General features: G+C 46.6%; 3 protein-coding genes across 3 annotated transcripts in view; all 3 read left to right on the top strand.

The window, feature by feature from the left end:
- Positions 1-1,126, top strand: part of LOC106805010 — a 15,363-nt gene extending 14,237 nt beyond the window's left edge. Inside the window, exons 8-9 of the mRNA XM_014806476.1 lie at positions 367-602; positions 1,043-1,126. Of these exons, the coding sequence (XP_014661962.1) occupies positions 367-576 (210 nt within the window). The 3' untranslated portion in view covers positions 577-602; positions 1,043-1,126. The remainder of the gene's footprint in view (positions 1-366; positions 603-1,042) is intronic.
- On the top strand, positions 1,049-5,207 carry LOC106805017. Its single transcript, XM_014806488.1, has 5 exons — positions 1,049-1,126; positions 1,759-2,001; positions 2,296-2,398; positions 2,896-2,965; positions 3,235-5,207. Exons 2-5 carry the CDS (start codon positions 1,785-1,787, stop codon positions 4,483-4,485), a joined length of 1,641 nt encoding a protein of 546 aa, XP_014661974.1. The 5' UTR covers positions 1,049-1,126; positions 1,759-1,784; the 3' UTR covers positions 4,486-5,207.
- A 2,061-nt stretch (positions 5,208-7,268) lies between these two features.
- LOC106804678 overlaps positions 7,269-17,785 on the top strand; it is a 24,191-nt gene continuing 13,674 nt past the window's right edge. Inside the window, exons 1-4 of the mRNA XM_014805957.1 lie at positions 7,269-7,599; positions 8,977-9,212; positions 9,923-10,027; positions 15,989-16,087. Of these exons, the coding sequence (XP_014661443.1) occupies positions 7,401-7,599; positions 8,977-9,212; positions 9,923-10,027; positions 15,989-16,087 (639 nt within the window). The 5' untranslated portion in view covers positions 7,269-7,400. The remainder of the gene's footprint in view (positions 7,600-8,976; positions 9,213-9,922; positions 10,028-15,988; positions 16,088-17,785) is intronic.

The raw sequence follows: 17,785 nt of genomic DNA, 5'->3' as shown, positions 1-17,785 counted from the left end.
TGATGTCTGCTTTTATAATCGCTCAAATGTCACGTGTGTGTGTGTGTGGGTGTGTGTGTGTGTGTGTGTGTGTCGGTGTGGTGTGTTTGTGTGTGTGTGTGTGTGTGTGCTGTGCGTGGTGCGTGTGTGTATAGTGTGTGGTCTTAGCGTGGTCTGTGGGGTGGCGTCGTGCGTACGTGCGTGCGTGCGTGCGTGGCGTGCGTGCGTGCGTGCGTGCGTGCGGTGTGTGTGTGTGTGTGTGTGTGTGTGTGTGTGTGTGTGTGTGTGTGTGCGAGCGCATGCGTACGTGTACGTGTCGGACGTCTCCCAGAATGGATCAGCGGTGTTTAAGCATTTGCCCCTAATGTATAACGCCTCCGTTCACAGTCGCCTCAGCAAGGTGATGTTCGCGGCAAATTCACCGGCTACAAGCTGAAGAAGCTCATCAGTGGTCACGTGATCGAAAAGCCTGGCAGCGCCGACGACGACATCATTGTGAATACGACGAGTCTCGAAGTGACACTGAGGCAGACGAACAAAATGCAGCTCGACATTTGGGTTGTCAAACGACGCTGGAGAGTCGCGCGTTTCTTCTAGGGCCACGGTTCCGTCAAGCCAGCAACGTGAGTGTCCCGTCTGGTTGCTGTCTGTGTGGCAAAATGTTAAACTCGTTAGAGGAAAAGTTATGAGGTAAATGAGTGGGCAGAATATGAAAAATGAGATGAGGTATACGTCATGTTTGAGATTAGAAAATGATACACTGACAAAACATACCACACATAACACCAACACACACAACACACAACACACACACACCACACACACACACACACACACACACACACACACACACACGGCGACGCGCGCGCGCGCGCTTATTCGTAGTTCATTCATGGTCAATCCCTTCTTCATAGCCGATTTCCTCGTAGATTTTTAATCGTCAACATTTGCGCATTAGCTTTAGCCCTGCATCCCGGTTGTGCTGTGACATGAATATCAATACACCCGGGAAGTACTAGCCTTCGCTGTGCTAATGATGTGATTGTGCTATTCCTCTCAACAGTTCTCCAGGGACCGTCCTATCTGAGCAGCAGCCATATTGGATCCTGCGCTGAAGGTGACGTCCAGCTTACCTGGGAATTACAAGGTACGCCAGTCATAGTTACATCGACGATTAAACGCTGCAGCAATAAATACGAAAATTGTGGAAATTATTATGTTTTCTTGTTCGCATAAACAGGCGCTATTATCGGTAATAAATTTCGCAAGACTTTCATTATTGAACTTTGCACTGCGTTACAAATGTGAGAGACGCTGCGTAGACGCGTGGTCATGCTGTAGTTTTACCAGCGCTCGATGTCATAACTGCGGAATTATTACTAACTTGGTAATTTAACATAAAGATACAAGATATAAATGTAAATAAAATATAAAGGAATATAAAATGACACAAGCACTCGCGCGCGCACGCACGCATACACAATGATATTATTATTATTATTATTATTATTAATATTGTTAATAATAATAATACATAATAATGATCATAATCTTAATAATAATAATTCAATTTTGTCATTTGCAACAGTTACAAAAATAATTATTTATTGGGATTATCATAATAATAATAATGATAATAATAATAATAATAATAATAATAATAATCAGAAGTAGTCAGCATAATCATCATCATCATCATCATCATCATCATCATCATCATTATCATTATTATCAATAATAATAATAATATTATTATTATTATTATTATTATTATTGTAGCTACGAGCCCTGCGACATCTGTGACCATGTACTGGTGTGCGTGTAACATCGTGCCATGCCGCGGGGAGTGCGTCGGTGAGCTGCAGTGGACGCATGTACCTCACGGAGCAGCGGCGCGCTCCTACCTCCTCAAGGACATCGCCAACCACTGCGTCGCTAAAGTAGGCATATCGCTGCAGGATGGCAACAGGACGAGTGGCATCTACTGGGCCACCGAGGCCTACCTGGAGACGACGTTCCTAGGTGAGAATCGCATGGTTTCGTGGTGGCAATAACCACGGCACGATGTTAATGGAATGCTTCCACGTGGCGTGTTAGATATGATGAATTTCAAGAACATCTGTAATAGTTCCAAGACCGAGTGTCAGAATTATAAGGTTCACATGCTGTTGAACATAGATCAGCTGAACTCATCGGAAGGCTTCTAGAAATTGTGGAGCAAACAGAACTTACAGAAGTACGAAGCGTAACCCCGACACGTTGTGTCTTTCATGTATTCTCAGAAGAGTAATTCCATTTATTTCCATTTCATCGCAGCCTCAGTAGCAGCTGTCGGCCAGGTTCCCGATTGGATATATATTGCCATCGCAATCGGCGTCTGCCTTTTTCTCGGCATTGCCTCCGTTATTTGGAAGAGAAAGTAAGTAGACTTTTTACCAACCACGTATCCTCTTTATTTTCTGGAGTTGCGTGCGTCCGACGTAGAAATGGATATAGATAAGGTTTACGTTGATTACTATCACCATAAGGCGCCGGTAATGTAAAAATGACGCGGGAAATGTAAACGCGTATACACGTCAGATAATCCGGCGACGTCCCAGATAATACCGGTGAATGTATCCAAATAATAACATGGGAAAGCAGAGCCCGATATATGAGTCGTTAAACAGATCGTGCTTAATGATGGTAAATGATAGGGAACGTATTTCAAATGAAACGATGTTAATGGCCGTGTTATTCCTGTCAAAATAATAGCACTAGGCAGGTAGGAGCTAGAGCAAAACATGTTACCTCCGCATTTTACAGATGAGAATTGTACTATGAACTTTTACATGGATCCAAAAAAGAGCTTGAGCTGTATAATATACACTTTTTGCTGTGGATTATTGTAAATCTTACGCTGTAATTTTGTTTCAGATTTATTAAACAGAGATGGTGTAAATTTGCTGAACTGGAAGGCATTATTATTTTGCCCAACGTTGATCAGGTAAGCCTAACCGAGTCTACCCATGGGAACAACCAATAGAAAATGTTCACGATACCTTTAATTTGCGCACGGCTAATTGGCACGCACACGAAAACACTGAACTAACGTGCGATGGTATCTGTAGTTCCAGGCGCTAAGCTATATATAAAAAAAAAATATATATATATATTAGGAGCGACGCCAAAGAAATCTTATACGTGAAATAAAAGCAGAACGCAAAGTTGCTTCCTTCTATCAGCTTCATCATCGCCGTCCTCTTTCACTTGCAGACCATCAAGGATCCACTCGCCTACGACCAGAACGGCAAGCGTCCTCTCTCGGTGGAGCTATCCATGTCCGTTGACCCTGACAGTTACACGATCATCTCCTACCTGCACGTCGACGGCATGGGTCGAGAGCAGAAGCAGAGCATCTCGTCGACCGACTCCGGCTTCGCTAGTCCGACGGAGCGCTGCCGCAACAGCGTCGGCTTCGGCGACGCGACGGCGCCGATCGGCAAGTGCCGAAAGTATCAGCGCCAGTCTACGACGACGACGCCGGACGTCGGCGAGGACGTCGACAGCGGTAAGGACCTGCTGCGCGACGACGCGCGCGACTCGGGCGTCTGTTCAGCGCCCGCATGCGACTTCAACGCCAACGAGAACCCGTACTCCGTCATCGCCGAGGAGCGACGGCACGTAGGCGTCGCGCAGCCGAAGCCCGCCCGAGACGGGCACCCGTTTCGCTCTCTGTTCCGAAACGCAAAGGAGACGAAAGCGGTCGCTACTCTCGCGCAGCCGCCGAAGGTCCCGATGATATGTAATGCGACGTACAAGCCGTGCGGTCCTTCCCAGGTGCAGCGCACGCGCACAGACAATATGGCGGATCAGGCCCCCGTGCAGCGAGAGCAGCAGGCGACGCGGGCGGGAAATGTTCGAGCAGGCGACGGCAACGCCGACGACACGCCGGCGAAAAGCGTAGACGGCGAACGCCCAGATGGCGCTGCGATGTGCCACTACACTCTGCTCGCCTTCGCCGACGCGGACGACGAGGATAACGGCGACGAACTAGCGTCGGCAAAACGCGCGACGACCCGCGGTGACGACACGTTAGCGGACGGGAGAGCGGCGGACGACAACGCGCCGATCGACGGTTCACGCAACATGTTGCTCGCTGCCCGCCATGTGCCTCTGGGCCGCATGAACAGCGCAGGCTACATCGTCACCAGCTCGCCTCCTACGTCACGCCCGACGTCACCGCGGGCAGCGCCGAAACACTGCGCATGCGCGGACGACACACTGAACAGTAGCACGCTCTACATCGACGACGATGATGACGTGTTGATGACAACGCCATGCGCCATGTTAGCTCCGCAGCTGACACCTGGCGGCCAACGGTGCCAAGTCGACGACGGCTACCGCATGACGTCACAGCCATCTAACCTGCCTGGAACGCTGGAATTCTGCCGCAGCTACGAAGAGGGGTACAGTAGAATGGGGATGGCGGAGGACAGTAATAAGGCGAACTACTTTGCAGTGTAGGACACGTCTACCTTCACCGCTGCTCTTATTCCAAGCGGATTCCACTTCAGTCAACAAGCATCCCGCACGGGATTTTGCACACGTTACAGCATTCATTACATGAAGCATTGAGTAAATGCCCCTCCCCGTGCGATCTGATTACAACTCCGTACGCTTCATGAACAGTATTAATCGATTGATCTTTCGTTGACGAAACATCAGTGTATATTTTGAAATCGCGTTGTTAAACAGCGCGTCAGTTCTACATGTATATATAAACTACCGAAGACTACTGCGCGAGGTTATGTTCAGTTTTGCATTTCGTATAATATTTTGATCCATGTGTGTACATACGTGTATCTGTTCATTCGATGTTTGCGTGAGTGTGGGCGCACGCGTGCACACTCGTCTGTGCGTGTCACCGTCGCTGTGATGTAGTGTATAGGAATCGGTGTACATCGTGAAAAATCAACGCGGTATTTCGTTCTGGTTATTTTATTTGGTGATAACTTCGCAATAAGGCAAACGGTATGCTTTGCTACGAAGTGTGTTAGTACGTGATATGCATGTCTGAAGAGCGTGTACATAGGCGCATCTACAATTGTAATGAATCTTGTTTTCGCTGACTGCGAACCATCGCTGGCTTACCCTGGTTGGCTTACTACTATATCTATTACACACACACGCGCGCGCGCTCGCACGCACAGACACACACACACACACACACACACATACACACACACGCGCGCGCACACACACACACGCACAAACACACGCACACACGCACACATGCACGAACACACACACACACACACACACACACACACACACACACACACACACACACACACACACACACACACACACACACACACACACACACACACACACACACATACATTCGAAGTTGTATATGTAGTACGTGATATACATTATAATCAAAACGTAGCGATGTATTAGAATTGTTTGACGTTTAGTTAATAATTTTGCCGTATCAGCTATCGTGACACCTATGTGCAATAAAGCCACTTGACCGTCATGTAAGGCCCAGGATGTACTATTGTAGCGAGCACCGTGGATCACGTGTTCGTTTCACGTCAGTAGCGGGGACGAGTTGTATTGTAAATAACGTTTCAGGGTTTACGTAAATGTACACTATGACGCTTACATAATTCTATTTTTTAGATTCTGCCGGCCGGTAACGTTAGTGTTTGTGGACAATCCCTTAGTGCGTTACTATCAATCTTCTCAGTGAATTTTTCGAATTGGCCTTAAGCGCTGAGAGGTTCTGGATCTCTTGCTGTCATCGTCGTTGTTAGTATTGCTGCCAGGGTCTAGATGTCCCCCAGGGTACTGCCGGAACGTACCCTGGGTACGGTCCGGTATACCGGATCGTACCAAATAATAATAATAATATTTATTGATTTATATTGCGCACGTTGCATGCAGATATGTTCACGTGCGCATTACAAAGGCTGATTATAAAACAGCCGGCTGCAACACTGTAAAATATAGATGCTTAAATTACGACAATCCTGTAACAATTCCTGATTATAAATAGCGGACTGCAACATTGTAAAATATAGATCCTAAAAACGACAATAATATAACATTTTCAATAAAATAGAACTCAAATCAAATGTACACCTAAAAATATAATGTCTATGTGTTAAATGCAATGTTAAATAAATGAGTTTTGACTAGGCGTTTAAAAGATTCCAGCGACTTTTCACATCGAATATGACTAGGTAGCTTATTCCATAATTTTGGGGCAGCTGATGAGAAAGCTCGATCGCCAAGTGTAGTCAACGTTTTTACAGCTGGTAGCTCAATTAACATTTGGTTACCAGAGCGCAGACTGTACCGATTAGGTCTCTTTAATGTGACTAATTTCCTGATATAATCTGGTGACATACAATGTAATTGTAATGCCTTAAAAGTGATTAGTAGTATTTTAAACTCTATACGGAAATAGACTGGCAGCCAATGCAAATTATACTATGGTACTATCTAATATGCCGGACCGCACTTCGCCTACTCCACTATAACGAGTCTAGGGAGTCGCCTACGCCTACTCCCTAACCCTAACCCTAACCCTAATCATATCAGATAGTTACCCGGGTACGTTCCGGTATACCGGACCGTACCCTAGGTACTGCCAGTTACCCGGGTACGTTCCGGTATACCGGACCGTACCCATGGTACGTTTCGGCAGTACCCAGGGAGACATAGACCCTATCAGCGTTAGTATTAGTTAGCATGTATGGTCTCTTGCTCGAATGACACACAATCATTATTGCATTTATTTGTTTCTTGTGAATTGAGAAACAGTTAGATATATCCGAAAGTCATACTTGTAATATCTGTCCAACTGAATCTGTGTTTTACCTGCTGCATGTTGACTGCCATAGCGTACGATTATGTCGTGTATATATAAATGAATCTAAATTATATGAGTATATTATGTTTAAATATTATTTAAAATGTTTGTTTTTGCGTTACTATCTTAAATAACGACGAGGCTGTATTTACATGATACATATAATTACACTACTCTAGTATCTGCGATCATTACTTGGTTACAAGAAGCACGAGACATGAATGACACAAACTGACATTGCCTATTTAAAATTAGTGCAAATAAAACGCAAGCGAATACATGACAATGACTCGCACACTGACCTCGTGATATCGTCACCAAGCACATGAAACCCTGCGGTACGTCACTACAACGTAGCTCGCTGATAGGCCGATACAAATCGAAGCAGACGAAAACCGGTGACGGATTCACGTACTGTCTCGCTCTCTGCATCGCGCTGCCGGTGCGCACACCGGCTCACTGTCCGGGTACCGGCTCCCCTGCGTACGCGAACGCTTCATGTTTCACTTGAGCTAGCACCGGCAGTTTTACCTGCAGTTCTCTCCGGACAAGAAGCATGCCTGAAGAGCTCGATAACGTGCAGGAGTTTGGCGCCACACAGACGGTGCAGGCGGTGACGAGGGCGTACGTGCGACTCAGGGACAGTGGCACACCCCTAGGCGTCGCCGCCAGGTGGATGGAGTGTGGCCTGAGTGCTGTGAAGCAGCTCACCCGTCCAGCAGTCGACGTCGTGCGCTCCGCTAAGCTACTGAGCGGTGAGCTTTAATATTTGTCTTTCAGTCTTGCGCGACTAAAGCATATTATAAGCATACATAACATTATAGTATATATATATTTATTTATTTATTTATTTATATATAACAAGCGCGTACATAACACTGTGACGCTTTCGTCTACATACAATTTCGCATACAAACGTCATTTAGCGTCTCACGTGAGCGTCTAATAGATAATGACATGCCTTGTTTGGTGTTACTGGTTTTATTAACAAATGTACTGTTTTTTATTTTTATATACGATATAGGCCTACTCTAGCGTACATTTCCGCTAGAGATGTTTAATGCCACGCGATGTTTATGTAGTGCTACCATGGGGGCATCTCATGCGTGAGCGAAGGGATCTTGCTATAGATATGTGGACCTCATGCAGTTTTGCATGCTCTATATAATATCGTTTGTTTCGCCGAAAATGGCAGTGAGGTTTATTAACCGCACACGCGCCGCGCTGTTTTATAAATTATATTCAGAGCATATAAATCAGCAATAAATATAGTGATTTATATGCTCTGTTATAATGCTGCTGTGTGGTTGACGTGCCACTTCGAGATGTTGCTGCGTAACAAACTGCGCTGCCATCTACCGTAGTTGATGGAAAGTTCTGACCGACTGCTTTCTACGGCAGCCCTTCCCGCCCACTTTCAATAACCCTGCCTATCAGCATTTGATTCAACCTGCCTAAAAGCCGATGTCGCTGTTTAACGCGGGTGTTCCGCGTATTGCATGTCCGAATTTGACATGTATACCAAATAATGAGCAGAGCTATAATAAGCGTATGTCTGCGTTTAAATGTTTGCCGTTGCTGGCAATTGCTAAATCTTTCGTAATAGCTGTAGCTACCCTATCACTGGCACCGTCTTTCATTTCCACAATACACGGCGTCTTATAGGGTATACTATATCACCTCAAGGTCACAGTTATATATTATATTATGATTCCATATATTTATGGAAAATTGACGCCGTCACTCATATTTGCCTTACATAATTGCTGTGGTAAGTGTTTTCATACCTATACAAGAAATTAAACGCCGTATGAAATTCCTCGCGTGAAATAGCAACCGACTTATAACGAAACGTAAGCGTGCGTCCGCGTGCGTGCGTGCGCGTGCGTGCGCGTGCGTGCGTGCGTGCGTGCGTGCGTGTGTGCGTGCGTGCGTGCGTGCGTGCGTGCGTGCGTGCGTGCGTGTGTGTGTGCGTGTGTGTGTGCGTGCATGTGAACGTGCGTGCGCGCCTGCGCGCGCGTGTGTGTACAACGTGTATGAAGCGTAAATATATAAAACCAACAACGAGTAGTGACGCGTAAAACCACGATTGTAATTCATTCTCCCTTCATTCTTCGTGCGCGCGTCTATAGCCGTGGACGCGATGGCCGTCAAATACCTGAACGTCGGCGGCGTCGTCGCCAGCAAATCGAGCGAATACCTGGACGGTGCCAGACGGTCCGTCTCCGGCCGAGTCAGACGTTATTGCATCAGCGTGCTGCGTAGCCGCGTGGGACGGGCTGCGACCGCTGCTCTCGATTGGTGCGTGGCCGTCTGCGAGGCTGCGGTCGACGCATTAGAGATCGAGCAGACGCCGGCCAGTGAGCAGGTGAGGGTGCAAGTAGAGAGGAGAGGGAGAGAGGAGAAGGAGAGAGGCGAGGGGGAAAAGGGGAAAGAGGGGGAGAGAGGAGGAGAAGGGGAGAGAGGGAGAGAGCGAGAGAGAGCGAGAGAGAGATGGAAGAAAGAGGGAGAGAGAGGAAGTGCATGTGAGAGAGAGAGGGGCATAGAGAGAAAGGGGAAGAGGGAGAGAGAGAGGGAGTGAGAAAGGGAAAGAGAAAGAGGGAGAGAGAGAGAGAGAGAGAGAGAGAGACACACACACACAGAGAGAAATAGGTGCGAGCGTTGGAAATTAAAGTCGTGTAGGGGAAAGTAGTAGGTATATGTCAAAAGAAAGAAAAGCATACAGTGTGTGTTTGCGAGAGATAGAGGAAGGGAGAGAACAGTGGGGAGAAGGAAAAGAGAATGGTGAGAAAGATATTGACAGTGGGTGCGTGTGAGAGAGAGAGAGAATGGGAAGGAAGAGAATGGTGGGAGCGATTACGAAAAATAGGCCTAGAGAGAGAGAGGAGGCGAGAAAGAGAAAAAATAAGCGCCAGCTAGGTACAGACTAAAACTCCGAGAGTAACCAAGAAAGCGCCGGGAAGTAGTGACGGTGGTTATTTGCTCTCTTCTCGTCTAAGTACGGAACCTTCGCTTATTCTCATGTCATGTCGCGTATCGTAATTAACCAATCCAAGTGACTGTGTTTGTGTTTTCAAGAACGAGAAGGTGGCGGGCGCCGACGTGTGCCGCGGTGTGAGCATACGCATCAAGTCTGCCGGTCCGCGGTTGGTCATTTGGGTGGCAGCGCCGCTAAAACTGCTGGTGAGTTACAAACACACACACGCACCGTCTCGGTAGCGCCGAGTGTGTGTGCCGTAAAGTGTTAATATCGCCGTGAATAGCCGCGGAACGTTTTCGGGTCGAATATAACGTGCGAAATTACCTTACTAATAATTAAATTAATAGATTGTGTTATTTCATAAAGTAATTAATAATTATTAATTAATAAATCGTTAGTGAATAAATTGCGCTATTTTATTCGCTCTCTGTGCTATTCGCAGTGGATTCGCATATGCTGGTTAAATTTACCTGCATTTTTGCTTAAGCCGAGTTAACGCGGCTAGGTTATGATTACTGTGTTTTCCTGGGTGTTGCTGTTACGTTCGGTGGCGTGATATCAAAACCCCAACTCGCATCTTTTCCGTTATCTCCAAATTTATTACTCAGGCACATGCGTTGAGCGGCACGTGCAGGGTAAAACTGTAAATACAAAATAATGCACACTAAATATTACGTCGCTCATGTCATGCGCAATGTTCACTATATCCAACGTTATATAACAAAGATTCAAATTATAAGAAATTAGACGAGAACCAAGAGAAAAACACTTACAATGTATGGTGCATCGTGGAAGAAATGCGCGAGGCGCACGGGAACGTATAAATACGGCACAGCAGCAAAAAGGGCCCGCGCCACGCCAAACAGACGCTTTTATACCGCGCAAGGAACCCGCGAGTGTACATGACTAAAAACATAATGTAAGCGAGCCGAAACCGCAGCCAGGCTGAACAGCTAAATTACCGCGCAAAAACAAGAACAGAACCGTGCCAGAAATACGACAGTATACGATACACTTAACAGGAATGATGAGAAGAAATAACACTCCCCACCTTGAACTACGTTCAACAAAGTAAACTTAGGAAGCCCTCTAGTAGCACGATCTTCGAGATCGGGCGGACGATACGCGTCGCCTTGGTTTTCACTCTGGCTGATCTGACGAGACCGTCTCTGCCCTTATCACATCTATCACGAGGCCAAGCGGCCATAGTCCTCTTGGGGTGTTTGCGTTCACCACCAGCACTAAATCACCTATCTTGATGTTCCTGCTTTGCACAATCCACTTGCTTCTACGCTGCAGCTCTGGCAGGTATTCTTTCACACCACTTGCGCCAGAAAGACTGATCGCGAGAATGCTGTTACGTGACGGCCACCGCCTAGGATACATGCCGCTGAATCTCGAACTTGCCGCGGGAGTAAACGTAGCGCCTCTCGTAGCAATATAAAAGATCGGTTAGGCTAAAGCGCTCTTCGAAATCACTTACATCATCGCTGCTCCTTGGTGATAGCACGACTGTTTGAACTTTTCTATGTGTATCGGCAGCGTGTGGTGAAGGCATGTGAACACACATCCATATCCTTTAGCTGCTGATCTGCCCAGCTTCAACGTAGAAAAGGTCCAAAACAATGCTAATCTACGTAAGTATAACGTGCGCTGCTTTGTTCTAGCCTCTCAAGAGGTAAATCTAGCCATCTTCCGCTGACAAGGCGATGCATAAAGCCTTCGCATGTCAACCAGCCATCGTGGACCACTTTCTGCATGACTGATCTCGCCTTTGTCGATCAAAAAACTTTAGCTCTTCACATATCGCCAAGTACCCACTCTGTACCTAGGTGATGCTATATCATGTATATCCTTCAATGATTAAGCATTGCTATTGCGTTGAGCATGTTTGAAGCCTCCAAACCTACACCAAAGCAGCCCGTCCTAACCCAGCACAGGCGTTAGCTTCCTCAGGCCGAACGTCGACCTGTTAGGTATCATCCCTCGTGGATTTGGGTTGATTCCTTCTCCAGCGTATGCATCGCACGTGCTTTCACTATAATTCGCGTCTGCTGAACACCATTTCATCAACGCCTATTGATCTGCGCGAATTTTAGCTTGACCTTTGCTCTATAGCTTATCCATCTTTATCCTGATCCACCAACACAGAGCCCATCTTAAAGCCTATAACCAGCTAGAGTAATGATGCATGAGCCTATCTAGCGGCTTTCCCTCATACTACGGGTAGCCGCGAGGTTTATCCTTTTTCACAGATTCTTGAGGCTTCTTTCGTTTTTTTGCGGTCAATGCCTTCACCTCTGGATATGTGATGATACCTCACCGTCTATCCGTTGCATATTCACTCAGCTTTATTACGTTTTTAACATGCTAACGGCCTTCAAACCACTTTCCGGTGTCCGGCAGCCTCCAGGCTGCTTCTGCCTACTTGTTCTTACATGCAGCCGGATTATCTTCCACTCGCAATATAATACCGATTGATCAGGGTTCGTCAGCTGTCGGAATTGTAACTGATCGCTGTTTGGCTACGATACTCTGGAACTCCGTGCCGTTCATTCGTTAATGTATTTCAAAACCAGTTCACTGTCAGTCCAAAAATATGACTTGGTTTAGCAGGCTCGCAACTCTCGCCTAAATAGACAGTCCACCTCGCTGATAATACACTGCCAGCTTGCAGCTCCAAGCGTTGGGATCGTAAGTGTTTTATCGGCGCCAACCGCCTACCTTTGCTTCATTACTAAAGGCGTGTGTGTATTCGTCCTTGCCTTACTTATACATCTCATATAAGTACAACCATTCCCTACCGCCTTCTCACTGGCTGTCACTGAAGTTGATGCTAGTTCACATACTGCTGTCACGTGATTCGGTCGGCACGATACATCTTTGCTACGCTTATAGGTCTCAGCGTGCTAGTAGTGTTCCGCTCGCCATATTTCCATGTTCCTACCGAGAATCTGATGGGCACTTCATATCCACGATAGCTTTCATCCTCGTGGCTTCCGGTATGCTCGGCGAGAAGGTCTCGCGACTGTTGCACTCACGAACTTCGTTAATTCTAAATCCGCCCTTCTGTAGCAGGTCTGGTGTTCGCTCTTATAATTATTTGGGCTTTCAGCTTTCGTCATCACATTCGACTGACTTGAGGCAGTCGTCGACGTGAACGATCTAGTTACTGTGTCACTATCGCAGGGTCGACAATCTCCATGGTCCCTTTACCGTGCGTCGCAAAAGCGTATGTCGAGATGCTGGCGCACACATACTCCCCAAAGTACGTGTGAGGGTCATGCGAAATGGATCACGTCTCTCCGCACCATCACGGCCACAAAACGCGTAGGGGGCATCGTCTATCATACGATGGGAATCTTGACATTGCTCGATACAAGCTTCTATGTCGGCCCACATTTTCGCGATCACCGTATTCAGCTTAGCCTTCGCTCTCTAGCTTATTCCTTATCAGCCAAGCCTTCTGCTCCAACAGCCAATTTTAGCCTCTTGTCCTTGTCGTATCCACAGCCCTCTAGCTTCGCTGGCTTGCTCGGGCCTTCTTCTGCATGGCATCTTGTCTCTGCCATTACGCATTCATGGCTGCTTTCTTGTGCTTGTTCCTGGAACATTCTTTCTTGTTCCCTTTTTAATAGCATTCTTCTCTGCTTCATGCTGCTTCTTGCTCGTTCCTGGAACATTCTTTCCTGTTCCTTTTAATACATTCTTCCTCTTGCGTTCCCTGGCTGGTTCTTGCTGTTCCTGGAAGGCATTCTTTCTTGTTCCATTCTAAATTATGTTCTTCTCTCTGCTTTCTGGCTGCCTTCTGCTGTTCCCTGGAACATTACTCAACTTGTTCCATTCCTAATACCTTTTTCATCATGTGCATTCCTGGCTGCTTCATTGCGTTGCCTGGAACATTCTTTCTTGTTCCCTTTAATACATTCTTTCCTCATTGCTTCATGGCTGCTTCTTGCTGTTCGCGAACATTCTTTCTTGTTCCCTTATTAATAACATTCTTCCTCTTGCATTCCCTGGCTCTTTCATTGTAGTTCCTGGCAAACATTCTTTCTTGTTCCATTCTAAATACATTCTTCTACTTGCATTCATGCTATGTATCTTGCTGTTCCATGGAAGCAATTCCTTTCTTGTTCCATTCTAATACTATCTTCATCTATGCATTCCGCTGGCTGCTTCTTGCGTTCCTGGAACAATTCTTTCTTGTTCCATTCTAATACGTTCTTCCTCTTGCTTTCTGGCGGCTTCTTGATGTTTCCGGAACAATCTCTGCTGTTCCAGTCGTGCATATTCCTGCTCTTGTCGTCTTAATGCCTCCGGCTTGATGGGTAACTTCCGACTATCGAGGAATGCATTCGTCTTCTCCTCACCCCATCAATATACGCATCTTGAACCTCAAAGAGATACCATCACTATCGTCAATATCACCGTCGTCAGTGAGAAGCACATGACAATCCTCGTGTGCGTTAGCAAACTCGGAAAATACTCCCTTTAATATCCGAAGTCTTGCTTGCGTCTCTTCATATCATCTTGCTCTGCTACCAGGCGCTTAATGGTGTTACCTTCCCAGGTGAGTTCCCTCTGTAACTTCTTGCACTCCGCCATGTTGTCAAATTCTTGACGTAGATTCGCCTCAGTCTTAGCTCATAGACTTTTCTTGCTCATGTCCCCTCATGCACGCATACCATTACTCATGTAGTCCTGCTTCTATGTATTTTCACTCATGTTTTCTTGCTTCATGTAACCTTTTTCTCATGTTTTTCTTGCTTCATGTAACCTTTTACTCATGATTCACCTCTTGATTCATACATTTTTTACTCATGTCCTCTTGCTTCATGTAACTCTTATTCATGTCCTCTTGATTCATACATTTTTTACTGTTACGTTCCGTGCGTGATAATCAAAAACCCAACTCGGCATCTTTTCCGTTATCTCCAAATTTATTACTCAGCACATGCGTTGAGCGCACGTGCAGGTAAAACTGTAAATACAAAATAATGCACACTAAATATTTACGTCGCTCATGTCATGCAATGTTCACTATATCCAACGTTATATAACAAAGATTCAAATTATAAGAAATTATATAGACGAGAACCAAGAGAAAAACACTTACAATGTATGGTGCATCGTGGGAAGAAATGCGCGAGCGCACGGAACGTTAAATACGGCACAAGCAGCAAAAGGGCCGCCGCCACGCCACAACAGACGCTTTTATACGCGACAAGGAAACCCGCGAGTCACATGACTAAAAACATAATGTAAACGAGCCGAACCGCAGCCAGGCTGAACAGCCTAAATACCGCGCAAAACAAGAACAGAACCGTGCCAGAAATACGACAGTATACGATACACTTAACAGGAATGATGAGAAGAAATAACATTCACATAACAGATAACAGAGATAACAGAACACGGGCGTCGAAGGAGGGGGCCGTTACGCTGGCAAGCACTAGTAACCTTCGTACGCTTCAAAGTTCAATCTTCCACAGAAAGATTCCACAGTCATGCTTCCGTGCTAGACATGGCCTTATTTCCCTAACCCTAACCCTAAACCCTAACCCTAACCCTAACCCTAACCCTAGCCCTAGCCCTAGCCCTAGCCCTAGCCCTAGCCCTAGCCCTAGCCTAGCCCAGACCTAGCCCTAGCCCTAGCGCTAGACCTAGCCCTAGCGCCTAGCCCTAGCCTAGCCCTAGCCCTAGCCCTAGTGCCCTAGGCCCTAGCCCTAAGCCTAAGCCTAAGCCTAACCCTAACCCTGACCCTAACCCTAATCCTAACACAAGTGCAGCCACATCACGTGACCCTCCTTCGACGCCCGTGTTCTAGCAAATCCCTGTTTTCTGTGTGTCCGGATACTCCTAGCGCCCTCGCGTGAGTAGCGTTCTACACCGCTATCAGTAGCCACGTTTTGCGCAATATTCGCTCATAGTTCGTTGCAAACACAGTCGCAGACGGCACCGATTCATTTGCGAACTATTTCACGATCTCTATCTCTTACTCTGTAGCTTCAACCTTACACTCTCGTATAACGATTTCATGGTAAATCAGTGTGTGCGCGCATTAACCCTATCAAAAATTATCACGATCTTCAATTACAATAGAATAGAGGATACAATATTATTAGCGCTTTCAATACAATACTTATACAGACGTATGCTTATAGGTTCAGCTGCTGAGGTCTGGCCGACATCAGCTTAAGGAGTATGTGTTCCAATACCATCGCAGTCCCTCTAAGAGAGCGGCTATTCGGAGACGCAATCGGGTTTGTATCCTGTAGATTTCCTTTCGCCGAGTTTGATCACGTTTACAAAATATTCGCGGATACACTTAACACGTGTAGGCAGCCTAGTAACGGATGTAACGCATACGCTGCATGCATCCAGAGAGTCAGACAGTCGGTCTGCATGAATTAGTGCTTTTCAACGGTCTCAATCACTTCCGCTTCTCTTGACGGACTTACCTTGCTCCGTAAATCTAGAGCCTTGCGCTGTAAACATGCAATCATACCTACACATCTCATCGAAACGTGAGCTAACGTCGCAAGAATTAGAGTAGATTGCTACCTCGGTAATGACACCTGCTAGCTCTCGCCTAGCTCTAGTTATAAGCCTCGTTCACACGAGACCTCGTATTTATGAAATACAATGCAATGCGCACCAACTGCCGATAAAATACGTATAAGCCGCGTTCACACGTAGCAATTCTCTGTGCTATTCGCAGTGGATTCGCATATGCTGGTTAAATTTACCTGCATTTTTGCTTAGAGATAAGAGCCGAGTTAACCGCTAGGTTATGATACTTGTTTTCTGGGGTGTTGCTAGAACACGGGCGTCGAAGGAGGGTGCCGTTACGTGGCAGCACTAGTCACTTCGTACGCTAGTGTAGGATAGCGCACGCTCCCGCAGAGAGTAAATATATCGCCTCACACTATTCCCCAAATGCAATCACTAGAAACCACACACCTCTTCGCTCCAAGTGATAATAATAATAGAACGCCGCAGGTAATCACTATACACCACGCCCTTAGCATCCGAGTACACTAATGACTCGGGGGCCGATCTGCCATGGTTATTCCCCAGGTAACAACTTTGCTCTCATCCTTTCCGCAGCAAGTCTAGTTTTCGCCTAGCTCCTACACCCTATTCCAGCGATACTTCTCCGCTCTACCTTCCACCGACCTATATATATCTTCACCCCGCCGAGCGCCTCCGCGAACCGCCTCTCTAAGGTACGGAATTACTTGTATTAGATTACGCGACACGCGGAGCGGGTGTTACGACTTGCAGACATCTGTATAGTATCGTAGAGTTGTGTGTGATTAGGCTGAAATAGACGCACGAGCAGTAGTTTTCATAATACTGTGTTTCTGTTATCTATCGACGCAACCTGACACTGCCCTTAAAACGGGTGCCACTACGGCACCTACTAAACTGAGAACCTGGAAACGGGAAGGTGAAAGCTTTCCTTAGACTGGCCTTTCCTTTTGCATAATACAGTGTCCGTGTTATCCATTGATGTACCTTCCTTAGACGGCGCCATATCTGGCCCAAATTTGGGTTCGGCAGAGACCCTAGAACAGATAGCGTTCTATTGTTTCTGGGTTCGGTCTGCACAGCCGTTTCAGCTGATTATGGTCCATAGATGGCGCCCTTGAGGCGAAAGCACACAGCCAATCCTCTTCCTCTCCTTGTTATATTTAGCTCCCTGCCTTAGACTAGTCCAAATCTTCCACAGAAAGATTCCACAGTCATACTTCCGTGCTAGACATGGTCTTATTTCCCTAACCCTAACCCTAACCCTAACCCTGACCCTGACCCTAACTTTAATCCTAACACAAGTGCAGCCACATCACGTGACCCTCCTTTGACGCCCGTGTTCTAGCAAATCCCTGTTTTCTGTGTGTCCGGATACTCCTAGCGCCCTCGCGTGAGTAGCGTTCTACACCGCTATCAGTAGCCAC

The sequence above is a fragment of the Priapulus caudatus genome, unplaced genomic scaffold (assembly GCF_000485595.1).
Source record: "Priapulus caudatus unplaced genomic scaffold, Priapulus_caudatus-5.0.1 Scaffold5, whole genome shotgun sequence".
Lineage (NCBI taxonomy): Eukaryota > Metazoa > Priapulida > Priapulimorpha > Priapulimorphida > Priapulidae > Priapulus > Priapulus caudatus.
The sequence above is the reverse complement of the archived record's forward strand: the minus strand, read 5'-3'. Positions and strand labels throughout refer to the sequence as shown.